The sequence below is a fragment of the Ranitomeya variabilis genome, chromosome 3 (genome assembly GCF_051348905.1).
Source record: "Ranitomeya variabilis isolate aRanVar5 chromosome 3, aRanVar5.hap1, whole genome shotgun sequence".
NCBI lineage: Eukaryota > Metazoa > Chordata > Amphibia > Anura > Dendrobatidae > Ranitomeya > Ranitomeya variabilis.
This window is the reverse complement of record NC_135234.1, coordinates 472,276,078-472,302,930: the sequence shown is the minus strand read 5'-3', so window position 1 is coordinate 472,302,930 and position 26,853 is coordinate 472,276,078. Positions and strand designations below refer to the sequence as shown.

At 43.4% G+C, this 26,853-nt stretch overlaps 2 protein-coding genes across 3 annotated transcripts in view; one reads left to right on the top strand and one right to left on the bottom strand.

Moving 5' to 3' along the window:
* The window catches only part of LOC143818325 (uncharacterized), a 112,109-nt gene extending 96,845 nt beyond the window's left edge, over positions 1–15,264 (bottom strand). Inside the window, exons 1-2 of one of the 2 annotated variants that reach the window (XM_077299673.1) lie at positions 14,936–15,264; positions 14,525–14,608 (exon numbers count right to left, since the gene is read on the bottom strand). The gene's annotated coding sequence lies outside the window, so the exon portion shown is untranslated. The remainder of the gene's footprint in view (positions 1–14,524; positions 14,609–14,935) is intronic. The other variant, XM_077299671.1, reaches the window with a different exon arrangement.
* LOC143817717 (uncharacterized) lies at positions 8,286–21,780 on the top strand. Its single transcript, XM_077299205.1, has 3 exons — positions 8,286–8,621; positions 9,377–10,482; positions 21,476–21,780. The coding sequence occupies exons 1-3, from the start codon at positions 8,494–8,496 to the stop codon at positions 21,778–21,780; spliced, it is 1,539 nt and encodes a 512-aa protein (XP_077155320.1). The 5' UTR covers positions 8,286–8,493.
* Positions 21,781–26,853: the final 5,073 nt, after the last annotated feature.

Sequence of the window (26,853 nt, the reverse complement as noted above, 5' to 3'; positions counted from 1 at the left end):
GCAAGCGTAGGACCTGATATACGAGAGATGCCGTAAAGGGGCTATCAGGTACACATAAAATTGGCCATTTTTATGCGCTAAACGCTCTCATTTTTCATATTTCTAGTGCAGTATTGCAGTTCAGTTTTCATGTTTCATGTTTGCATGTCTTAGCGCTGCAGTGTGCTGCCTTTTTTACTTGACTATATATGAGTTGGTTACTCTAGGTTCAGCACCTGTTCACACTTAGTCTATGTATGGATGTGACGGTCAGTTTTTTCAAATATATTATTTAGCCTTCTGACTGAGCACTCCGCCTCCTAGCCCAGGTGTTTTAATCGCAGCAGGTCCAGTACCCCTCCACAGAGAAAGAGAATATGAGTCTAGGAAGAGGTTTTCACAGGTACCCATTCACATGGAGACGTTTATTCTCAGCGAGGTAGGCAAGCGTAGGACCTGATATACGAGAGATGCCGTAAAGGGGCTATCAGGTACACATAAAATTGGCCATTTTTATGCGCTAAACGCTCTCATTTTTCATATTTCTAGTGCAGTATTGCAGTTCAGTTTTCATGTTTCATATTTGCATGTCTTAGCGCTGCAGTGTGCTGCCTTTTTTACTTGACTATATACGAGTTGGTTACTCTAGGTTCAGCACCTGTTCACACTTAGTCTATGTATGGATGTGACGGTCAGTTTTTTCAAATATATTATTTAGCCTTCTGACTGAGCACTCCGCCTCCTAGCCCAGGTGTTTTAATCGCAGCAGGTCCAGTACCCCTCCACAGAGAAAGAGAATATGAGTCTAGGAAGAGGTTTTCACAGGTACCCATTCACATGGAGACGTTTATTCTCAGCGAGGTAGGCAAGCGTAGGACCTGATATACGAGAGATGCCGTAAAGGGGCTATCAGGTACACATAAAATTGGCCATTTTTATGCGCTAAACGCTCTCATTTTTCATATTTCTAGTGCAGTATTGCAGTTCAGTTTTCATGTTTCATATTTGCATGTCTTAGCGCTGCAGTGTGCTGCCTTTTTTACTTGACTATATACGAGTTGGTTACTCTAGGTTCAGCACCTGTTCACACTTAGTCTATGTATGGATGTGACGGTCAGTTTTTTCAAATATATTATTTAGCCTTCTGACTGAGCACTCCGCCTCCTAGCCCAGGTGTTTTAATCGCAGCAGGTCCAGTACCCCTCCACAGAGAAAGAGAATATGAGTCTAGGAAGAGGTTTTCACAGGTACCCATTCACATGGAGACGTTTATTCTCAGCGAGGTAGGCAAGCGTAGGACCTGATATACGAGAGATGCCGTAAAGGGGCTATCAGGTACACATAAAATTGGCCATTTTTATGCGCTAAACGCTCTCATTTTTCATATTTCTAGTGCAGTATTGCAGTTCAGTTTTCATGTTTCATATTTGCATGTCTTAGCGCTGCAGTGTGCTGCCTTTTTTACTTGACTATATACGAGTTGGTTACTCTAGGTTCAGCACCTGTTCACACTTAGTCTATGTATGGATGTGACGGTCAGTTTTTTCAAATATATTATTTAGCCTTCTGACTGAGCACTCCGCCTCCTAGCCCAGGTGTTTTAATCGCAGCAGGTCCAGTACCCCTCCACAGAGAAAGAGAATATGAGTCTAGGAAGAGGTTTTCACAGGTACCCATTCACATGGAGACGTTTATTCTCAGCGAGGTAGGCAAGCGTAGGACCTGATATACGAGAGATGCCGTAAAGGGGCTATCAGGTACACATAAAATTGGCCATTTTTATGCGCTAAACGCTCTCATTTTTCATATTTCTAGTGCAGTATTGCAGTTCAGTTTTCATGTTTCATATTTGCATGTCTTAGCGCTGCAGTGTGCTGCCTTTTTTACTTGACTATATACGAGTTGGTTACTCTAGGTTCAGCACCTGTTCACACTTAGTCTATGTATGGATGTGACGGTCAGTTTTTTCAAATATATTATTTAGCCTTCTGACTGAGCACTCCGCCTCCTAGCCCAGGTGTTTTAATCGCAGCAGGTCCAGTACCCCTCCACAGAGAAAGAGAATATGAGTCTAGGAAGAGGTTTTCACAGGTACCCATTCACATGGAGACGTTTATTCTCAGCGAGGTAGGCAAGCGTAGGACCTGATATACGAGAGATGCCGTAAAGGGGCTATCAGGTACACATAAAATTGGCCATTTTTATGCGCTAAACGCTCTCATTTTTCATATTTCTAGTGCAGTATTGCAGTTCAGTTTTCATGTTTCATATTTGCATGTCTTAGCGCTGCAGTGTGCTGCCTTTTTTACTTGACTATATACGAGTTGGTTACTCTAGGTTCAGCACCTGTTCACACTTAGTCTATGTATGGATGTGACGGTCAGTTTTTTCAAATATATTATTTAGCCTTCTGACTGAGCACTCCGCCTCCTAGCCCAGGTGTTTTAATCGCAGCAGGTCCAGTACCCCTCCACAGAGAAAGAGAATATGAGTCTAGGAAGAGGTTTTCACAGGTACCCATTCACATGGAGACGTTTATTCTCAGCGAGGTAGGCAAGCGTAGGACCTGATATACGAGAGATGCCGTAAAGGGGCTATCAGGTACACATAAAATTGGCCATTTTTATGCGCTAAACGCTCTCATTTTTCATATTTCTAGTGCAGTATTGCAGTTCAGTTTTCATGTTTCATATTTGCATGTCTTAGCGCTGCAGTGTGCTGCCTTTTTTACTTGACTATATATGAGTTGGTTACTCTAGGTTCAGCACCTGTTCACACTTAGTCTATGTATGGATGTGACGGTCAGTTTTTTCAAATATATTATTTAGCCTTCTGACTGAGCACTCCGCCTCCTAGCCCAGGTGTTTTAATCGCAGCAGGTCCAGTACCCCTCCACAGAGAAAGAGAATATGAGTCTAGGAAGAGGTTTTCACAGGTACCCATTCACATGGAGACGTTTATTCTCAGCGAGGTAGGCAAGCGTAGGACCTGATATACGAGAGATGCCGTAAAGGGGCTATCAGGTACACATAAAATTGGCCATTTTTATGCGCTAAACGCTCTCATTTTTCATATTTCTAGTGCAGTATTGCAGTTCAGTTTTCATGTTTCATATTTGCATGTCTTAGCGCTGCAGTGTGCTGCCTTTTTTACTTGACTATATATGAGTTGGTTACTCTAGGTTCAGCACCTGTTCACACTTAGTCTATGTATGGATGTGACGGTCAGTTTTTTCAAATATATTATTTAGCCTTCTGACTGAGCACTCCGCCTCCTAGCCCAGGTGTTTTAATCGCAGCAGGTCCAGTACCCCTCCACAGAGAAAGAGAATATGAGTCTAGGAAGAGGTTTTCACAGGTACCCATTCACATGGAGACGTTTATTCTCAGCGAGGTAGGCAAGCGTAGGACCTGATATACGAGAGATGCCGTAAAGGGGCTATCAGGTACACATAAAATTGGCCATTTTTATGCGCTAAACGCTCTCATTTTTCATATTTCTAGTGCAGTATTGCAGTTCAGTTTTCATGTTTCATATTTGCATGTCTTAGCGCTGCAGTGTGCTGCCTTTTTTACTTGACTATATATGAGTTGGTTACTCTAGGTTCAGCACCTGTTCACACTTAGTCTATGTATGGATGTGACGGTCAGTTTTTTCAAATATATTATTTAGCCTTCTGACTGAGCACTCCGCCTCCTAGCCCAGGTGTTTTAATCGCAGCAGGTCCAGTACCCCTCCACAGAGAAAGAGAATATGAGTCTAGGAAGAGGTTTTCACAGGTACCCATTCACATGGAGACGTTTATTCTCAGCGAGGTAGGCAAGCGTAGGACCTGATATACGAGAGATGCCGTAAAGGGGCTATCAGGTACACATAAAATTGGCCATTTTTATGCGCTAAACGCTCTCATTTTTCATATTTCTAGTGCAGTATTGCAGTTCAGTTTTCATGTTTCATATTTGCATGTCTTAGCGCTGCAGTGTGCTGCCTTTTTTACTTGACTATATATGAGTTGGTTACTCTAGGTTCAGCACCTGTTCACACTTAGTCTATGTATGGATGTGACGGTCAGTTTTTTCAAATATATTATTTAGCCTTCTGACTGAGCACTCCGCCTCCTAGCCCAGGTGTTTTAATCGCAGCAGGTCCAGTACCCCTCCACAGAGAAAGAGAATATGAGTCTAGGAAGAGGTTTTCACAGGTACCCATTCACATGGAGACGTTTATTCTCAGCGAGGTAGGCAAGCGTAGGACCTGATATACGAGAGATGCCGTAAAAGGGCTATCAGGTACACATAAAATTGGCCATTTTTATGCGCTAAACGCTCTCATTTTTCATATTTCTAGTGCAGTATTGCAGTTCAGTTTTCATGTTTCATATTTGCATGTCTTAGCGCTGCAGTGTGCTGCCTTTTTTACTTGACTATATATGAGTTGGTTACTCTAGGTTCAGCACCTGTTCACACTTAGTCTATGTATGGATGTGACGGTCAGTTTTTTCAAATATATTATTTAGCCTTCTGACTGAGCACTCCGCCTCCTAGCCCAGGTGTTTTAATCGCAGCAGGTCCAGTACCCCTCCACAGAGAAAGAGAATATGAGTCTAGGAAGAGGTTTTCACAGGTACCCATTCACATGGAGACGTTTATTCTCAGCGAGGTAGGCAAGCGTAGGACCTGATATACGAGAGATGCCGTAAAGGGGCTATCAGGTACACATAAAATTGGCCATTTTTATGCGCTAAACGCTCTCATTTTTCATATTTCTAGTGCAGTATTGCAGTTCAGTTTTCATGTTTCATATTTGCATGTCTTAGCGCTGCAGTGTGCTGCCTTTTTTACTTGACTATATATGAGTTGGTTACTCTAGGTTCAGCACCTGTTCACACTTAGTCTATGTATGGATGTGACGGTCAGTTTTTTCAAATATATTATTTAGCCTTCTGACTGAGCACTCCGCCTCCTAGCCCAGGTGTTTTAATCGCAGCAGGTCCAGTACCCCTCCACAGAGAAAGAGAATATGAGTCTAGGAAGAGGTTTTCACAGGTACCCATTCACATGGAGACGTTTATTCTCAGCGAGGTAGGCAAGCGTAGGACCTGATATACGAGAGATGCCGTAAAGGGGCTATCAGGTACACATAAAATTGGCCATTTTTATGCGCTAAACGCTCTCATTTTTCATATTTCTAGTGCAGTATTGCAGTTCAGTTTTCATGTTTCATATTTGCATGTCTTAGCGCTGCAGTGTGCTGCCTTTTTTACTTGACACACACAAAATGCGCCACACACTACCACGTGCTCAAACACATATACCACCCTCAGCGCACATTTCACCACACATACACCAACCTCGCCACATAAAAGTTGAAACACAAAAGTCGCCGCTCAAAACTCGCCACACGCAAAACTCTCCACATGCAAAACTCGCCACACGTGCAAAACTCACCTCATGGAAAACTCGCCACACGCAAAACTTGCACACGCGGAAAAATTGCCACATGCACAAAAGTTGCAACACATGCAAAAGTTGCCTCACACAAAACTTGCACATACTTAAAAGGCACCACACATAAAACTCGCCACGCGCAAAACTCGCCATGCGCAAAACTTGCTGCACACAACTTGCTACACTAACCTGTCACATGCAACTCGACACACAAAAAGTTGCTACACACATGTCGCCACACAAAACTCATCTCACAAAAGTCGCTACATGCATGTCGCCACATGCAACTCAACACACACAACTTGACACACGAAACTCGCCCTAAAACACACACAAGTCTGATTAATAAGCTGAAAAACTACAAGAGCAACAAATGTACCATATAGGAATCCGGCAGCTGTCAGTCACATGACCAGTCTATTATGTGTATGTGTGAGCTAATATATACTGCCAGGGGGTGGGCTTACTGTTGGCTGGGGATTTATCAGGCTGCCAATTTAGCTTACAAATACTGAGGTAAAAATACTGACCAAATAACGTGTGAACGAGGTCTAATACAGGAGGAGATGACATACAGATATATACTATATACAGGAGGAGATGACACACAGGTATATACTATTTACAGGGGAGATGACACACAGGTATATACTATATAGAGGAGGAGATGACATACAGGTACATACTACATACAGCAGGAGATGACATACAGGTATATACTATATACAGAAGGAGATGACACACAGGTATATACTATATACAGGAGCAGATTACCTACAGGTATATAGTATATACAGGAGGAGATGACATACAGGTATATGCTATGTATAGGAGGAGATGACATACAGGTATATACTATATACAGGAGGAGATGACACACACAGATATATACTATATATAGGTGAGATGACACACGTATATACTATATACAGGAGGAGATTACATACAGGCATATACTATATATAGGAAATGACATACAGGTATATACTATATACAGGGGAGATGACACACAGCAGGTATATACTATATACAGGGGAGATGACATACAGGTATATACTACTGTATATACAGGAGATGACATACAGGTGTATACTATATATAAGGGAGATGACAAACATGTATATACTGAGGTGAACATGAGAGGTGTGAGGTGAAAATGAAAAGGTGTGAGTGCAAAATGAGAGGAGTGAGGGAAAATAGTGGAGTGATCGGAAAATGACAGATGTGAGGTCGAAATGACAAGGGTTAGGGGGGAATGAGAGGAGTGAGGGGGAAAATAAGAGGAGTGAGGGGGAAAATGAGAGGTGTGAGGGAGAAAATGACAGATGTGAGGGGGAAAATGAAAGATGTGATGGGGAAAATGAGAGGCGTGATGGGAAAATAAGAGAAGTGAGGTGCTATAACTAACCACAGATATTTACTATGCCCAGGCAACGCCGGGCTCTTCAGCTAGCTTAGTTTTACAATCTCCATGCTTTTCTCATGGTCAACTTTATGTGGCCTGTTCAAGAGTTGGAACAGCCAAAAATCTGTTTGTCTTTGCACCTGAAGGAAAAACTAAGAATGTCGTTTATCAAAAGGCTCTCGAATAAGTAGTAGAAGATTACTTCACATTACTTGGCCAATTTAGTTAAATCTGTGTGGAATATCTCTGGTGTTGAAATATATGTTGTAAAATGCTTCTATTAGGCCGCTTTCACATTTGCGGTTGTGTCCGCAGCGTTTCTTCCGCAAATATCTGCATGCGTTGTGTATTCCTATCTTTAACATTATCGACGCATGCGTTTTTCTATGTTCGCGTTTTGCCGCGTTTGACGACGCATGCGTCGTCTAGCCGTCTGCGTCTTGGCGCGGAAATGCAACATGTAGTAATTTTTAGAGGCGTCAATTTGCCACCTGGAAACGTATGCGGCTGATTGCGCAAGGTTTGCGCCCAAAAAACGCATTGTAGTCTATGTAAACGCATGCGTTTTTCAGTACATGCGTTTGCTTGCGTTTGCCGACGCATGTGTCTCAATTGAGAAAAACATGTCTAGACACTGATAAGCCACCCCCCACATAGAAGGTGATAAAGGGAGGTAGTGGACATTTGCAGGTCACTAGTCAGCAGACTGCCTTGCAGACGAGACGCCCCACAGCCCCTTGGATCAGCAAACAAGCCTCAGAACTATGTGAGTATATCCTATCCAATGCATTTCTTTTCTATAATCTGTGTCTATGTGCCCTAATTTCTGTCATTCCTTTCTTTCTGCACACATCAGAATGTCTTCTGCTTCTGATGAGGAAACGCCTGGGCCTGCACAAGGGGAACATGTCAGCGAAGTGAGTATTCACCTCCTCAGATTGGTAAGTATTCACTGTCACATCTACACATATGACAATGTATATTTTCCCTTTTTCAGACCACTTCTTCTACAGCGGAAGACACTGGGCAGGAGACTGGGCAGGAGCAGCGTAGTCACGGCCGGGCAACACGGCGGCATCGTGTAAGTATAGCTGGCTGAATGTGTATTGTATCCTCACTTTATAATTCTTGAATCTTCATTTCTTTCTACTTCTCTCTTTCTTTCCCTTTGGCTTCAGCACCAGTGTTTTTTTTATTTCAATATTCATGCCATTCCTCTGATTCTGTTTTCTGTCTTCCGTATGTGAATGCCTCCAATATTAATGTCCTTTTTGTTGTTAGGTTCCAGAGGAGGATGAGGACCTAATTGAGAATGAACACCTCATCTCCCTGGTTCACGAGCGAGTCGCATTGTGGGACACCAGGGATCCACTGCACGCCAACAATGTGACGATCCGGAGGCTTTGGAATGAGGTGGCCGCAGCGTTGTGGGATGGCTGGGCCAATGCCCCGGCTCAGGTCCGTTCTGCATTTGGTAAGTATCGCAATGCAGTGTGATGTAGTCAATACCTTGGCCATGCTCACACAACTGTGTATGATGTGAGAAAGTCATTACTTTTTCACAGCACATACAGTTGTGTGACCATGGTCAAAAGACCATTGTCCTAACTATTATGTTTTGTTTTGCCAACAGTGTCAAAAGTGAAAACACGTTGGAGATCGATGAAGGACCGCTTCAACAAGGACCTGCGCCAAGAGAGCCGGCTTCCAAGTGGTTCTGCAGCAAGGATACGCAAATACAAGTACCACCGCATCCTTGCGTTTTTGAGACCAGTCCTTGCACGAAGAACGTAAGTATATTGGTTAAAAAAAAAAAAAAAAATGGTGTATAATGCAATTTGTTGTTGGTCATTATTTCCCATCAGTATTTGTAATCCGAAACCTTGATTGATTGATAGATGCAGCAGTGGGGTACGTGTTCTTTGAATACTTTCCCTCACATAGTTCCTCTCCAGGTTTTGGCATACCAATACTGATTTGAAATACTGATCAAATACTGAGAGTGTGACGGCAGCCTGCACAACAGATCTATACTCAGCAAGTTAGGTGTCAGAAATAATGAATTCAGGATGCCAATGGCTCCTCAATTCATTTTTCCTGACACTTGTCCTGGTGAGTATACAGGAGGCTTGTATGTCCTCTGTCGTCAATTCGTATTTCCCATCAGTATTTGTAATCCGAAACCTTGATTGATTGATAGATGCAGCAGTGGGGTACGTGTTCTTTGAATACTTTCCCTCACATAGTTCCTCTCCAGGTTTTGGCATACCAATACCTTGTATAGAGATATGGCTTGTATTGTCTCCATCGTCTCTTCATAGTTTACATCAGTTTTTTTAATCCCCAAGGACTGGTCGATGCATGCAGAAGTATAGCATGTTGTTTTATGAAACTTTTATTCCTACTGTTGAACTCCTGGCTTGCAAATTCTGATGTAAAATTCACTACAAATAGTAGTGTGACCTTTCCCTATCTGAATGTGTATCTAACTGTTCAGTTATCTTTTTGTAAATGTTTTGTAATATATTTTTTTTTTTTTCCGCAGCACTTGGAGCTCCACTGTTGGCCCAGGTTCTGGAGCGGTCCTTCATCAGTCAGCCACGGACCCGTCCCAGCCATCCTCCAGCGCTGCAGCAAGTGGGCCTGCCACACAACCTGGAGACCAGGAAGCTGGTCCATTAGGTGTTCCCCTTCCCCAGTCCTCTGCCTCTAGCCAATTTTTTATGGGCTCCTCCCGGCAGCGGCAGAGGGCCGCGGACAGGTCACTCATGCCCGAGTTTTTGCACTTGAGCTCGGTCTTCCATGAGGGACTCAAGGCGATGGGTGACCGACTGGATACTGCCATTAGTCATATGAGCACACGTATCCAGGAGGTAACCACAGCCCTTGCCCAAGTGAAAGCCGACCTCCAGAGGCCAGCACATCATTTTTTTAATCAGATAGAACAGGGCATGTCGGAACACCTTAGTCCTGAGCTCCAGATTACTGTTATGCAGGCCTGCAATGCTGCTTACGTGCAGGCTATGCAGCAGAGTCGGTATTTTCAGCAGACAGTGGGGACATTTCCAACAGTGCCCACACTGTCACGCTTTACATCAATGCCGACATCTGCTGCATACCACTGCACGGCCACCTCCATTCCAAACACTTCCGGACCGTATTATAGCACCACCACCATGCCCAGTGCAGTGGGTCAGCCCACCGCCACCACCATGACAACTGCTGCTCCTGCTTGGGCCTCCTCCACTGCCACCAGCATGCTGCCGCCGCCGGACCCTGCCCTGGTGTTTCCTGGCACCACCACTACCAGACTGCCGCCGCCGGACCCTGCCCTGGCGTTCTCTGGCACCACCACTACCAGACTGCCGCCGCCGGACCCTGCCCTGGCGTTCTCTGGCACCACCACTACCAGACTGCCGTTGCCGGACCCTGCCCTGGCGTTCTCTGGCACCACCACTACCAGACTGCCGTTGCCGGACCCTGCCCTGGCGTTCTCTGGCACCACCACTACCAGACTGCCGCCGCCGGACCCTGCCCTGGCGTTCTCTGGCACCACCACTACCAGACTGCCGTTGCCGGACCCTGCCCTGGCGTTCTCTGGCACCACCACTACCAGACTGCCGTTGCCGGACCCTGCCCTGGCGTTCTCTGGCACCACCACTACCAGACTGCCGTTGCCGGACCCTGCCCTGGTGTTCCCTGCCACCACGACAACGTGCCCGTGCAAAACAAGGAAGGGGAAAGGCAAAAAAAAACAAAAAACCATAGCTATCCCTCCCCCCTCACCTCCCAATGTGTCTGTAATGTCTGGTTTGTCTCACCCTTCCAGTGTGTCTCAACCCTCTCATGTGCCTAGCCCTATCCCTGAATATCCTGACCCCAGTAGTTTCATAGCGCCTTCTCCTGCCACCCCTATGTCGGCTACAGTAATAAGCCAGACCCCACTACTCAACACCCCACAATATCGGCACTCAACCCCAAGCAGGCGCAGTTAATTTTTTGGTTTGTGTGTGTTTAATAAACCTGTGTTTTTGGCCCCAATAAGGTTTGGTTAATTCTGTATTTCGCCACCGTCACCACACAGCATGCGCCAATAACAAATTATGCGTCAAACACATTTTTGGGGGCCACCTCCAACCTCCAGTACCTACTTAGCAGAACACTGAAGCTTGGTGTGTTTGGTTGAGAGATATGAGGTTGCCCCCAAAAATAACACTTGTATTTTCTCCAAAAACAGTTCTTTCTGTTTACTCCGTGACTTTTGGTCGCACACAGAAGACAAAATGGTGGTAATACACAGCACAACTATACTCAACAGGTCCTTTCTTATCCGAAACATTATTTATGACCCCTGACCTGCTGATTTTAGAAATGCATTGTATTACCTCCATTTTATCTTATTGGTACATATACATATATTTCACACAAAGTGAAGGAACAATGTACATGGCATATCTATACTCACCCGGACAAGTGTCAGGAAAAATGAATTCAAGAGCAAATAGCATCATGAATTCATTAGTTCAGACACCTGACTTGATGACTATAGATCTCTGGTGTAGGCTGCCATCACACTGTCAGTATTCGCTCTGTATTTTACAGCACTATTTGTAAGCCTAAACCTGGAGTGGAACTATGTGAGGAAAAGTACATTAAACAGATATGCACCACTAAAAGAATTTAACTACCGCTCCTGGTTTAGGCTTACAAATACTGATGTTAAGTACTGGACAAATACTGCGACAATAATGGACATCGTCTATACAGTCTGCGGCAAAAAGCTAATGGTGAACCAAGACAGGACTCACGTCAACAACCTAAGCCCAAAAACCCAAAGTGGTTTGTTAAGGAAATAGATAGGAGACATGGTGAAGAAAGTAAATCACAATTATTTTATTTGAAAAAAACATTAACATTCCAAACATAAATTTGCAGACCCGAAACCAGCAGTACATTTTACACCATATTGTCCTGCCATGGCACACGTCCAATGTCAGAATCAAGAAACGCTGCAAATTGGTCCCGCATGTGGCCTGTTATGGTTCTCAATGGCAAGAGAACATAGCCCGGCAAACATAAGTACTAGCTCTTGGAAGGATGGAAACTAAACTGACCATGAACTAAACCTGCCGCACAACTAACAGTAGCCGGGTAGCGTTGCCTACGTTTTTTATCCCTAGACGCCCAGCGCCGGCCGGAGGACTAACTAATCCTGGCAGAGGAAAATATAGTCCTGGCTCACCTCTAGAGAAATTTCCCCGATAGGCAGACAGAGGCCCCCACATATATTGGCGGTGATTTTAGATGAAATGACAAACGTAGTATGAAAATAGGTTTAGCAAAATTGAGGTCCGCTTACTAGATAGCAGGAAGACAGAAAGGGCACTTTCATGGTCAGCTGAAAACCCTATCAAAACGCCATCCTGAAATTACTTTAAGACTCTAGTATTAACTCATAACATCAGAGTGGCAATTTCAGATCACAAGAGCTTTCCAGACACAGAAACGAAACTACAGCTGTGAACTGGAACAAAATGCAAAAACAAACGAGGACTAAAGTCCAACTTAGCTGGGAGTTGTCTAGCAGCAGGAACATGCACAGAAAGGCTTCTGATTACAATGTTGACCGGCATGGAAGTGACAGAGGAGCAAGGTTAAATAGCGACTCCCACATCCTGATGGAAACAGGTGAACAGAGGGGATGATGCACACCAGTTCAATTCCACCAGTGGCCACCGGGGGAGCCCAAAATCCAATTTCACAACAGTGGCCTACTTCAACTGTTGACCGCAGCGGATGATGACGGTAATCAGGCAAAGGGTTGGCAACAGGTTCATCAAGTTCTATGGTGGGTCGCTCCTTAGCCAGAATGAAATTGTGGAGAACCACACAGGCTTTAACTACCTCATCCACTGTCTCCATTTTTAGATTTATTGCAGTTGCTAGAATGCGCCATTTGGACACCATAATCCCAAAGGCACACTCTACTGTTCTGCGTGCCCTGGTTAGTCTGTAGTTGTAGATCCGTTATGTGCGGTTCAAGTCCCGACTTGAATAGGGCTTCAGGAGATTTTCACTCATCTGAAAGGCCTCATCCCCAACCATTACAAATGGCAGCGGTGGGCCTTGAGTGTAGGGGAGTGGTCGTGGCTGTGGGAAATTAAAATTTTTGCCATAAACACGTCGGCCCATATCAGAGGTTTTAAAAGTCTGTGAATCGTTGCCACGGCCAAAAGCACCAATGTCCACAGCAATGAAGCGACAGTCCGCATCGGCTATTGCCATAAGAACTACTGAAAAATATTTTTTGTAGTTGAAGAACTGTGATCCCGTTCTGGCTGGTTTGGTAATCCGGATGTGCTTCCCATCCACCGCACCCAAACAGTTGGGAAAATCACAAACAGTCCAAAATTTGTCAGCAATTTCTTTCCACATGTCCTCCGTGGGTATGGGTATAAATTCCTCATGGAGAATGGTCCATAAAGCCCGGCAGGTTTCAAAAACAATTCCGGACAGCGTGGAAATCCCAAGGCGGTACTGGAAATGAAGGGATGACAAGCTCTCTCCAGTTGCAAGAAATCTGTAGTAAGAATAAATAACTTACAAAATAGGCAAAAAAACATCAGACCTGCAAAAAATTTTGCTTAGCTTTTGTTTAGAATTATTACGTACCTTAAGGTAACCAGGAGACGTTCCGCTGGTGGAATGGCTCTACGGAGCTGTGTGTCCTGTCTCCGGATGGCTCCTTGGACACGATCAAGCAAATCCCGGAAAGAGTCTTGTGACATCCTGGTATATTCTGGGAATTTTTCTGGGTTCTCATTGAGCTCGCCATACAGGGTGTGATATGTACCACGGCTCTCCCGCAGTTCTACAATGGGGTGTTGCCAAAACCGCTTACGCCTTGTCCTTCTCTGTCTTTCCCGGTTTTGGTGTTGCTCCCAAGCAAACGCACATGCCAGAAAAATCTTGATGCTCAGATCCAGTTTAAAGTAATAGCTATCCATGTGAAGATCCATCTTCTCACAGGACACAGGAGCAAAATCTGAAGATTTCAGCTGTCCTAGGGTCTATATATAGATTTCACATAATACACGCCCTCTGTAGTCCCATTGGCTGGTTCTTGCATCTAGAATTTTTCTCTGGTAAAATTTTGCGACATGCGCACAAAAAACTCAAACGCATAGAAAACGCAAGCAAAAGCATGTAAACGCTGCGTTTTAATGACGCATGCGGTAACCGTAAGCGTTTTAAAAACGCTGCGTTTACACGCGTTTTCATGCGTTTTTCGTGTCCTTGCGTTTGCGGATTAAACGCTGCAGATTCAAACGCTAATGTGAAAGTAGCCTTAGCTTAGTTTTTGCCTTTTAATAATTACATTTCTATCTATTTGTTTTGTGGTTTTTTTGTGCAGAATAAATTTTTGTTAACACATTCTATTTTGCTAACAGCAGTTATTACCCCGGGCGAAGCCGGGTAGTACAGCTAGTATATACATATATATGTATGTTTTGACAAATATTTCCTTTGAAAACGATGTGTAAATGACAGAGGACTGCTGTATGTAAAAGCTCATGTTAAAATCGCAATGCACTCGGATGCTAGGTGTGAAAATCGCATTGTACTCGCATGACACTCGTCTGTTTTTCGGTTCAGATATTGGAACTTTTTTTTCTCGCATATGGGTACGTACCCTAATATTTACTTTTGGGTCATACAGAGTGATCCGGCCAGTCTGTAGAGTGGTGACGTCACTGAGATGCAGAGAAGATTGGCGCTGGACACCAGAGAGAACAGTGATAGGTCAGTATACTAATACACTCACACTAGACTACATTACATGCACATACACACATTTAATGTATACAAATCTTAGTGAGAGTGTTTCTTTAAGGCTCTAGCTATAAATCCAGTCCATAAAAGAACAGTCTATCTAAGAAGACATTATTTCCATATCCTGGAACTGCCATGTTCATGATAAGCACTTTGGAAATTAAATTTAGAAAAACAATATATTAGTAATTTAGCTCCAAACCGGTGTTATATAAAGCAATTCATTGTAAGAGTATATGAGCAGGTTACCGTTAAATAGCAATCAACTTACCTTATAGTCCATGAAGCATGAGATTCAGGCTCAGAAGAACCCTATTCACATCATTCCAATTTTCTCCTCATTTACCCTGTGCTGATTTTACAGAAGTGGCCACTTTTATGTCGTTTGCTCCTATTGTACGCTGACAATTTAATTCATTTCCGTTAGTGCCAGGAGAGGTGTTTCCTAAGCTAGTCCCCACTTACAACTGTAATGCACTTTACAGGTACAAAAGAAGCAGGAGCAGGCAACAGGTCCTACCTGGAGGCCAAGTTACAGTCATTGAGTGTATACAAAAGACAGAGGGAAGAAACTGAAATCCAGGCGGCAAGGCAGGTTTACAGTTAGGCCATGTGCACACGTTCAGGATTGTTAGCGTTTTTTTCGCGTTTTTTCGCTATAAAAACGTGATAAAAACGCGAAAAAAAACGCTTACATAAGCCTCCTATTATTTACAGGGTATTCCGCATTTTTGGTGCAAATGTTGCGATTTTTTCCGCGAAAAAATCGCATAGCGGAAAAAAAAGCAACATGTTCATTAAAAATGCGGAATTGCAGGGATTCCGCACACCTAGGGGTCCATTGATCTGCTTACTTCCCGCACGGGGCTGTGCACACCATGCGGGAAGTAAGCAGATTATATGCGGTTGGTACCCAGGGTGGAGGAGAGGAGACTCTCCTCCACGCACTGGGCACCATATAAGTGGTCAAAAAATAAGAAATAAAATAATAAACAGTCCTATACTCACCCTCGATGTCTTGCCGCCTCCTCGCACGCTGCCGTTCGGTTTCTGTACCTGGTGTGCGCTGAAGGACCTCGCCGAATGACGTCACTGTCCTGTGATTGGTCGTGAGCGGTCATGTGACCGCTCACGTGACCGTGACGTCACGGGAGGTCCTGTGCGCACAGACCAGCTATACGGAACGGACGCCGGTGAGATGTCTGGGTGAGTATAAGCATTTTTTTATTTTTTTTATTATTTTTAAACATTCTATCTTTTACTATAGATGCTGCATAGGCAGCATCTATAGTAAAAAGTTGGTCACACTTGTCAAACGCTATGTTTGACAAGTGTGACCAACCTGTCAGTCAGTTTTCCAAGCGATGCTACAGATCGCAGGGAAAACTTTAGCATTCTGCAAGCTAATTACGCTTGCAGAATGCTAAAAAAACGCGAAAAAAACGGAAAAAAAACGCAAAAAAAAAAATGCGGATTTCTTGCAGAAAATTTCCGGTTTTCTTCAGGAATTTTCTGCAAGAAATCCGCAACGTGTGCACATACCCTTATAGTCCACTGTAGCTGTTTGCTTAAGCTTTGGTCTCCACAGGAGGCAGCCAACAACATAATGCCTCAGCAAACAACCCGAGGCACTAATGTCATTGTCATCTTTTCTGCAGTTGCTTACATTTGATCATGATAAATGTGTGTCCAAGATACGCAACACACAGCCTTAGGGTACCTTTACACAGTGCAATTTTGATCGCTACGACGGCACGATTCGTGACGTTGCAGCGTCGTAGACTGCGGTCACACGTTGCAATACACAGCGCTGGAGCGATAATTTCATGACGTATTTGCGATGTAGAAGCCGTTGGTTACTGTGCGCACATCGTATACAACCTGTGTCACACGATGCAATCATGCCGCCACAGCGGGACACTAGACGACGAAAGAAAGTTTCAAACGATCTGCTACGACGTACGATTCTCAGCGGGGATCCGGATCGCAGTAGCGTGTCAGACACAACGATATCGTAAATGCATCGCTGGAACGTCACAAATCGTGCCGTCGTAGCGATCAAAATTGCACTGTGTAAAGGTACCCTAACAGAGAGGAGTGAGTGACAGTAATTGTCTGGTGAACACCCAAACACTTTGTACTGTTTGTCTGCTCATTATTCTCATAAAAATAATTCAAGTTCAGTAATGAAAGGTTATGCCACTACTGAGTGGTTTGGGCAGCAGGAGTCCACAAACAAACAGTTTTCTTTAAAATAGGAACTTGGCCAGATATGGAGATGTCAGTTTTAATTTACTATACTATGACATTGACATCACTGTGTGCATTATCTTTTACCTTTATTACCGGTGCACTCTGATGTCAGTACAGTGAGTACCCCTATAGTATGAAATTAAATATTTACTCCTGTACAGTGACATTGCTATGTGAATTATTCTTATATGATGATACTGTATTATCCATAGCCAGAACCTATAATTCTGTTTATTATACTTACTCAGAGACATCACTGTGCACATTACTCTCACAATGTGCCATCATATACAATGGCCTATGATGTGACAATTTTTATTATGCTTATGCTGTGACATCACTTTTACTCCATGCTCATCTTTGGATTAGTTTTCAGGAGTCGATTAAGAGTAGCCAAAGTGCCAGACAGTTTAAAGTGTGTGAGCTTACCCAGCACCCAATTTATCATATGGCATGTCACATGATGTTTGGGGAGGTTATGTGATAGGTCACATAAAGCCATGGTGCACCATGTAGATGTAATACGATTGAGGGTCGCAGCTATATTTCCCCGACTTTTCCTGCTTGAGTGAGACCTCATTTCCCTGAAGTCACACAGAATAGAAGCTGTCTGTCAAGCTGGAGGAGGCGGAGTTAGGTGGAGAATAGAGGTGGAGTCACAGAAACTTGAGAGCTACAAATAGCTCTTTAGCCTCATTTGCATATCAACTGAAATGGGGATTTCTCAGCAATGGAGGAACAGACTGGCCATGTAAAGTATTACTGCACTTGTGTTTAAAAGAGATATACTATGTACATATAAATAGTTTGGGGAGTGAAATCCTGCTGACAGATTCCTTTTAGAGCCTAGTTACTGCAGAGTTTGCTTTATAGATCATCGCGCTCCTGAAAATATGCACCACACCGTTAATATATAACTAACTAGCCATTGTGCAGCCCGCCATTCAAATGATAAATTGATAAGCCATAACAAGCGTACTTCTGTCTGTCTGTCTGTAACGGATATCCCGCGTCGCTGATTGGTCGAGGCTGGCAGGCCGCGACCAATCAGCGACAGGCACAGTCTGGCCACGAATTTGCCCTTCCCTACTTCCGTCCAGTCAGTGCCTGCTCCATACTCCCCTCCAGTCAGCGCTCACACAGGGTTAATGGCAGCGTTAATTGACTGCGTTATGCCGTGGTGTAACGCACTCCGTTAACGCTGCTTATTAACCCTGTGTGACCAACTTTTTACTATTGATGCTGCCTATGCAGCATCAATAGTAAAAAGATCTAATTCTAAAAATAAAAAATCGTCCTATTCTCGCCTTCTTTTGTCCACTGATGCACGCGATGCTGCTGCCAGCTTCCGTTCCCAGTGATGCATTGCGAAATTACCCAGATGACTTAGCGGTCTCGCGAGACCGCTAAGTCATCTGGGTAATTTCGCAATGCATCACTGGGAATGGAAGCTGGCGGCAGCATCGCGCGCATCGGGACAGCTTCGGTAGACGCCGGAGGGTGAGTATATAACTATTTTTTTATTTATTTATTTATTTATTTATTTATTTTTAACAGGGATATGGTGCCCACACTGCACAGTGTTATATACTATGTGGGCTATGTTATATACTGCGTGGGCTGTGTAATATACTGTGTGGGCTGTGTTATATACTGCATGGGCTGTGCTCTATATTACATGGGCTGTGTTATATACTATGTGGCTGCTATATACTGCATGGCTCCTATATACTACGTAGCTGTGCTATATACTACATGGCTGTCTGTGTTACGTGGGCTGTGCTACATACTATGTGGCTGCTATATACATACATACATACATATTCTAGAATACCCGATGCATTAGAATCGGGCCACCATCTAGTTAACTACTGTATAATTACCTACTTTTCTCAAGTGAAATAAAAATATAAATTAATTAGCCACTGTACGCTTTCCCTCAATTCATTACAAGCCACTCTCTTGTGTCCTCAACCCTGACCACTGTGCTCCTCCTACTTCCCAAATTCATTACAATTGCATTTCCCCAATTCATTATCGTTACATGCCCTTGCCCCAATTCATTGCAATTACATGTCCACTCGCCCACCCACCAATTCATTATAGTTTTATTTCTGTATAGTGATGCTGTACATTACGACCAGGATCACTGTGTACATCATTCATGTAAGATGTTAATATAATGAATATATTGTATACAGTATTAAAGGATAGAGTTCAGTTTTATTCACATGGTGCTATTATTCCTATGTTGCTCAGTAAATATTGACATACTAAACCCAGCAATTGATTTATCCTGTGGGTACTACAATTATGAAAAATACCAATTATTTTGTGTTATGGTTGAATACAATTGTGGGAGTATTAATGACAATGTATCAATTGCAACCCCGACTGAAGATTATTAGAAAAGATCACTAATAGACTTGTGTTACTGTCCTAGTCCTTTTATTATTATTTCTGATGTAAATACTCTTAACTTTGGGCATAATTACACATACTGACCATAGGCGTTAAACAACTGCCAATTGGCTACATGCAAGCCATTCATCCGTTTTGTGGCCTGTCTAAAAAGGTCAACAAACATTCTGTGACCACTGAACAGTTGTTAGTACAGCCCCTTTGTGCACATAGAACATGATATTACCAGAAGCACGTCACCTGCATGCAAGGAGCGATGTGCTGCCATTGCCGATAATGTTTAAGCTTGCTCAAAAATTATTGTACTCGATGAACGAGCATTCTTGCTAGTCATTGTGTGATTACAACCTGTTTTGATAGGTCCCTGGGCCTGTTCCCAAATGATCTGCCCATCTAAATGGAGCTTTATTGTATCCTTTGGTCTGCCAGAAATAAAAGTGTCCTTCTCCAGGTGCTCAACCTCAAAACCACATTGATCAATGTGAGCATCAAAAACAGAACATGGAAGCAGATAGCCATAAAACAGAATTTTATTGGAAACAATGTAAAAAAACAACTCATTGAGAGTAGAGTAAATAGTTAAAAAGTGGGGATAAGACTATACAAAAAAACCAAACCACCTAGCAAGGTAATGCATTTATGTTAATAAGAAAATACATGATTTCGATATGAATAAATATATGTCATAACAAGGGTTATTTAGTGAGTGGAAAGAGGGGTAGTGAGAGCCAAATGAAGGCTTCTCTAAATGTTATTTGAACCCTAAAGAAGATTAGAGTAAGAAAAACAGTATGCAAGAGGGCAATTGTTTAAGATGTATACAAATGTACGTATATTCACAAGTGAAAAATCCACAGTAGAGGAGCCTTTAGGAAAAAACAATAATGTGAACCATATCAAAAAAAGAATAAGGAAGGTCTGCAATAGGTAGGAGACTAAGTGGCCCAGTAAATAAATAAATAAGTAAAGTGTCCTAAATAGTAACGCAGACCCGATATGGAGTGGCCCAATGGTGGAGACAGATCAGACATTGCAAAAAGGCATACTGAATCATTACCTGCGGGTGGTGGTGGCGCCCCAACGTGCGTTTCGCGTATAGCTTCATCTAAGGAGAGCAGGTCCCTGGGCCTGTTCCCAAATGATCTGCCCATCTAAATGGAGCTTTATTGTATCCTTTTGTCTGCCAGAAAAAAAAGTGTCCTTCTCCAGGTGCTCAACCTCAAAACCACATTGATCAATTACTTCATATTTGCTTTTGGACTATGGATCCCTTAATTCATTATATATTGTGTTTTTGTTGGGGACAACATGCCCAGGATAAGCCAAGATGGCATTAAACACATTATCTATTATTCAAGCAGAAGCAGAGGCCATTATATCTCAAGTGAACATTCCAGGAACATTTCTTCATACCCCAGCAGAGGAAGTCCATTCTCGGGACTATGACAAAATACTGAGTACTGAGGAAAAAGACTGGACTGGAACTACATTACGTCACTCTTGCCGAGTACCATAAGGTACAATGAATTCCTAGGGATCTAAGGATATCCCTGAGACCGACCCTCTTCTCAGATAAACCCGACTTCTATACCAAACTCGAGGGCATACGTAATAAATGTTCAATGGACCTGATACTATTAATGACTGAATATGTACAAAAGAATTAATAGATATTGATGCACAGATTAATAGAATCGAATGACAGATGAATAATACCCTGACTATGGAAGAACTCAAAATCAAAACTAAAACAGATAAAGCACTTGCTGAATTCCAGACAAACTTTCAAGAATGCAAGAGATCAAAGTTCCTCAGGGACGCAGAGGATTATCAACGGAACCAAATCTATAATGGCTTGATCCTGATTTTTTCAGAGAAAGGAGACCATTGCTTTAAAATATTCCTCTTAGTTTTTAGACCAGAGATGCGGAAGAGCCCCCAGAAACCGATATGCAGGAGGAAGAGGTGGAGACAGCACCACAGTGACATCCCGCATGCAGACCCCATTCCAGGTACGATGGAACAAATAGTATATAATATTTCCTCCTATAATTGGCCCCATCTAAGCTTTCCCTATTACAAAAGGGGCTCTCATTCTTTCTTGCATCTCATTTTGATAACTTTGTTTTGGATCAAGAAATCAAACGTTTCTTTAGGTCTGTACGTCTTAAGGCTCACTTTAGTGAAGATCAACATGGACGCCCAATTGAACCAACAGGCAACCTTGGGACTGATACTGTGACTACCACATCCAATACAAGTAAACTGGATGAGACTTTCACACTGAAACAACTCAAGCTACTTATACCGAACAACTTCAACCCACCACGATTAGATCATCCTGTGCAAACGTACGTGTCTTACTCTTTAGTCCAAAGAGAAAAGAAAAACTTCAACGGATTCATCAAGGCCACCTACGTATCCACCATAGCAACTCAATGACTGAACAACGAGCTGTGAAAGATTTGCACAACAAACAAATTATCAAACCCGCCGATAAAGGCGGTTCTATTGTAATGGATAAAATAATCTACTGTGTCTCTGAAATCCACTCCCAACTTAATGACACCAATACCTGTTTGCACATACCACACAATCCCACTTCTAACATAGCTAAGGATGTACATCATCTGGTTAACCATTTCAAATTGGTGGGAAACACAAAACTGAGTGAATTCTTGATTAATCGACATCCTGTGACACCTGTGTTCTATACCCTACCTAAGATACACAAAAATCTGTATAATCGACTAACTCTCTTTTGTCCCCATTGGCCGAGACATTAGAAAAGACACCATAATTACAGCTGATACCATCAGATCTTCAAGACACTGCCTATTTCCTATCTCACATACACACCATGGGACATATTTTCCCTAATTGCATCCTAGTGACCCTAGATGTCAACAGTCTGTATACAAGTATAAAACATGAGATGGCCATTCAGGCAGTTGAAACATTTCTGAACCAAAAGACTTCTCTCTCAAGACCAACAATCCATCTGTATATCTGTACTGACTCATTTTGACAAAATTTCTTCATGTTTGAAGACCAATTCTTTATACAGAAAACTGGAACCGCCACGGGTTCCAATGTCGCACCTCCTTATGCCAATATCTTCATGACACAATTTGAATCTGATTTTGTATACACCAATGTACTCTTCTAGAAACATTTGGTGATCTGGAAGAGATACGTTGATGACGTATTCCTTATTTGGCAAGGAGACTTCACATCATTAAACTTCTTTACCACCATCAACCAACAGATACCCAACCTAAACTTTTCTATACACTCACTTCATCAGGAGATTCTTTCTCAACACAAAAATTCTCATAAATGAAGTAGGCTATTCCTATCCACTGACCTCTACATCAAGCCTACTGATAGGAATAGCCTTCTCCATTATACGAGCTGCCACCCTCTCCATGTCAAGAATTCACTTTTCAATTTTTGTAGAGTAAATCACATAGTCTCGGACTGTTCAACCCGAGACACCCGACTGAATAAGATCAGACAGAGGTTCAGAAATAGAGGATATCCTGATTCTCTATTAACCTCCTCCAGTACATCAACGCCAATGCGAAACACTGATACTCCCAAAGTGGCATTCATTAATATTAATTCATTAATTATCCTTTTATGCGATTCATCCACCAAGCCATCTTTAAACATTGGTCAATATTGGGTAACTCCTACCCAAGATTCTTAAACTTAAAGAGAAAGAAGACTTCTGGATTCACAGGCTACAATCACTTGAACCATATGGACTTGTTCAAATCTGAAGTGGTCTCACTGTGCAGACACGAGGGACACCCATTACTACGTATGCGTCCCAGCCGACTGACTTAGGTGTTCGGCTTCTCTTGTGTATCTCCGGGCTCGCGCATGAGCAGACACTTCACAGTCACAGCCGACGGCACAGGTGATTCTCTGCTTCCTAGATTAACCACTTCCTCTCCTGGGAACCAGGGCCGGATTGGCCATCGGGCAGTTCTGGCATTTGCCAGAGGGGCCGCCCCCTGCCATGGGCCGCTCCCTCTGCAGGAGTACTATTGATGTGACAGGACAGGAGCCGCGCAGGAGAAGGAGGCGTGGCCTCATCTGCTCTGTACATGTGAGCAGCAGTAGTGAGACATAGGAGTCTGCAGTGAGGTGGAAGGGCAGAGGCAAGGTGGAGGGAGGAAGGGCTCCTGCTCATGGTCGGCCGGATAATTTACATACCTCGCTGGTGGCATCAGATCCATATCTCCAGTACAGCACAGCTGCTGACTGTAGCACCCAGCCAATGAAAACAAGCAGGGGAGCTGCAGAAACCAATGAGGAGGTGGGCGGGGCCAGTGCAGGAGAAAAAGACTGGAAGATCCCAGCACTGAGCTCCTCCAATAGCAGCTGCAGCGTTCCCTCCTCTGCCGGATCAGAGCTGGAGGATTCAGGGCTGAGAGAGGAGGGCTCAGGCCTGGGTGCAACCACTAGCAACGGAGCTGAGATCCCCTGCTCCTAGGAAGTGAGATCACATGAAGAAATCCAGCTGCCTGCAGGAAGGAGTGAGTATATAGGCTTATGCTCAATGTGTGTATTATATGTGCAAGTCTTGTGTCTGTAGTTTATGTATATATGTACTGTGTATATGTGTATGTATATACATGCACCTTATGTGTCTGTATATGTACTGTATGTGAGTGTGTTTGTGTATATGTACTGTATGTAAGTGTGTCTGTATATGTACTGTATGTGAGTGTGTTTGTGTATATGTACTGTATGTGTGTCTGTATTTGTACTGTATGTGAGTGTGTTTGTGTATATGTACTGTATGTGTGTCTGTATTTGTACTGTATGTGAGTGTGTTTGTGTATATGTACTGTATGTGTGTGTCTGTATTTGTACTGTATGTGAGTATGTCTGTATATGTACTATATGTGAGTGTGTCTGTTTATGTACTATATGTAAGTGTGTATATATGTACTATATGTGAGTGTCTTTATATGTACTATATGTAAGTGTGTTTGTGTATATGTACTGTATGTGAGTGTTTGTGTATATGTACTGTATGTAATTGTGTGTCTGTATATGTACTGTATGTAATTGTGTGTCTGTATATGTACTGTATGTAATTGTGTGTCTGTATATGTACTGTATGTGAGTGTGTCTGTATATGTACTGTATGTGAGTGTGTCTGTATATGTACTGTATGTCTGTATATGTACTGTATGTAAGTGTGTGTGTGTATATGTACTGTAATGCTGCAGAATCGCGCCCCCTCCAGGCTGCCCACCCTGTATGTCTGTGACTGGCATTTTACTGCCCTGTGTTGCAGATTTGTGGACACAAATATATTTATAAAGGGAACATATCACCAGTGTTTGAGTCTTTCAACAAATGCAGTCGCCTTTACCTGCTCTGTGCTGCATTAGGGTATGTTTCCGTGTGGCGTATTTGGTCTGGATTTGCTGCAGATTGGACGCTGCGTACAGCCGCAGCGTCCAGATGTTACAGCATAGCGGAGGGGATTTTATGAAATGCCATCTCCACTATGCATACAGGGATGTGGGTGACACACCCAAAATTACGCACATGTGGCGCGTCTTTATAGACCGCAGCATGTCTATCTTGCGGAGACGATCAGTCTCCACAAGATACATATCCCTCTTTTATGTATAGGATGCGGTGATTAAGCATGTGTTCAATGAACACATGCGGTATCACCGCATGTACAAGGGGGGCAGCGCTTTGGGTGGAGCTGGTTATCCGCTGCGTCCAAAGCGCTGTCAGTACGCAGAGTGGAGACATACCCTTACACCGACATGTATATTGACTCCTGACCCCCTGCCTAACCCCAAACAAAACATTTGAGTTGCCCCCACGCTGTATTTAAGTGAGGCTGGTCGGGCGTCATCTCTGTGGTCCGTGCGCCTTCTTTCTGCTCCTAAACGTCGTCCTTCGGCTCTGATAAATATGGATAACTTGTCATCCACATAGCACAACAAAATCTTATGCCTGCACAGTAGTATTGCCGTCCCGCACAGGCGCACTTTCACCGGTGCTGGAATAACATCTTTTGCCACATATCCAATAATGTGCCTTGCTCCACCCGCAGAGCAAAGTGGACGGGCCGGCGATGCTACTGCACAGGCACAAGATTTCGTTGCACTATGTAGATGACGCAGGACAAGTCATCCACAACAATCAGAGCCGGTGGACGGCAATTAGGAGCAGGGAGGAGGCGCACACACCGCAGATAGTTTGCGGGTTATACAGGAGAAGGCAGGAGTCAATATACACATTTGTGTAATGCAGCACAGAGCAGAAAACAGAGGTGACATTTGTTGATAGACTCAAAAACTGGAGACAGGTTCCCTTTAAAATTCTAAATAGCCTTAAACACTTTTTTTTTTCTTTTCAATCTGCTTTTTTTTGTGGGGTCGGTGGGGTGGTCCTATGCCTCCATCTACCTTTTTCTTAAAGTGACGCATCCTTTTAAACTGCAGCAATTTTCAAATAATTTTTTCTTGTAACATGTACATGACCACCGACCAGCTATATACACCTCAGTCAGCATCCTATATGGCCTATTCACACAGGAGGACCGCACTTCTCTGTGCACACAGTGACTGTTAATGTTTTGTGCACATAGAATGTCCTGTTCTTGGGAGCGCATGTCCTGTTTACCAGGGCAATATGCTACCAAGAACCTTGATTTTTAAGCCGGCTAAAAATCATTTCACGTGACTACTAATCATTTTGCTCTTAAATCAGGTGATTACTGACCTATTTAAATGAGCCAATAATCAGGAAGATGCGCTTTTACAATGACACATTTCATAATTATTGGCTCATCTAAATTGGCCATAATTCAGTGGCTGATGGCTACGGAGGTCCGCAACACAAAGCGTTTTGATTGTATGCTGCTGACCTGTACTTACACTATCTAGAGAGCAAGAGTACAGAAGTTACAAGTAGTGTTGAGCATTCCGATACCGCAAGTATCGGGTATCGGCCGATACTTGAGGTATCGGAATTCCGATACCGGGATTCCGATACTTGCCGCGTATCGGATACCGGAATCGGAAGTTCCCAGATTCAAAATGCACAAATTCAGCCAATGAGAATGATTCCAAGTGTGGGCACATCCTGTTCAGCATGGAGGGCATGAAACTACTGGCATGGCTGTGATTGGCTGCTGAAATGATGTCATGATGCAGGTTAAAAGTCGCTGGCGCCATTTTGCGATCACTCTGCTGTGAATTCAGTTAGTGACAGGACGCTGTTTGCTGACTGAGGGCCAGTTTAGCGATTTGCTTCTTTGTGCTTTCCAAAGGCTAATTTAGCAACCGCTGTGTTCACCTACTATTCACCTTGCTTTTGCCTTGTAGCGCTGTTTTCACAGCGATCTGCAAGGTCTGTGTGTGTGTGTGTGTGTGAGTGCAGCCCACTCTCTAGTCTGAGTGCAGCCACATAGGCCATCCATAGCTGGTTGTATTCAGTTCAGGGAGGGTGGTTCATTGCCTCATACTG

What these genes read in the sequence shown, in the direction of transcription:
- LOC143817717 (XM_077299205.1), top strand. Translation starts at nt 8,494, where the DNA reads ATGAAGGACCGCTTCAACAAGGACCTGCGCCAAGAGAGCCGGCTTCCA. An exon ending in CCAGTCCTTGCACGAAGAAC is followed by an intron (nt 8,622 to 9,376) that starts GTAAGTATATTG and finishes TTTTTTCCGCAG; the next exon opens with CACTTGGAGCTCCACTGTTG. An exon ending in CCCTGCCCTGGCGTTCTCTG is followed by an intron (nt 10,483 to 21,475) that starts GCACCACCACTA and finishes TTTTGGATCAAG; the next exon opens with AAATCAAACGTTTCTTTAGG.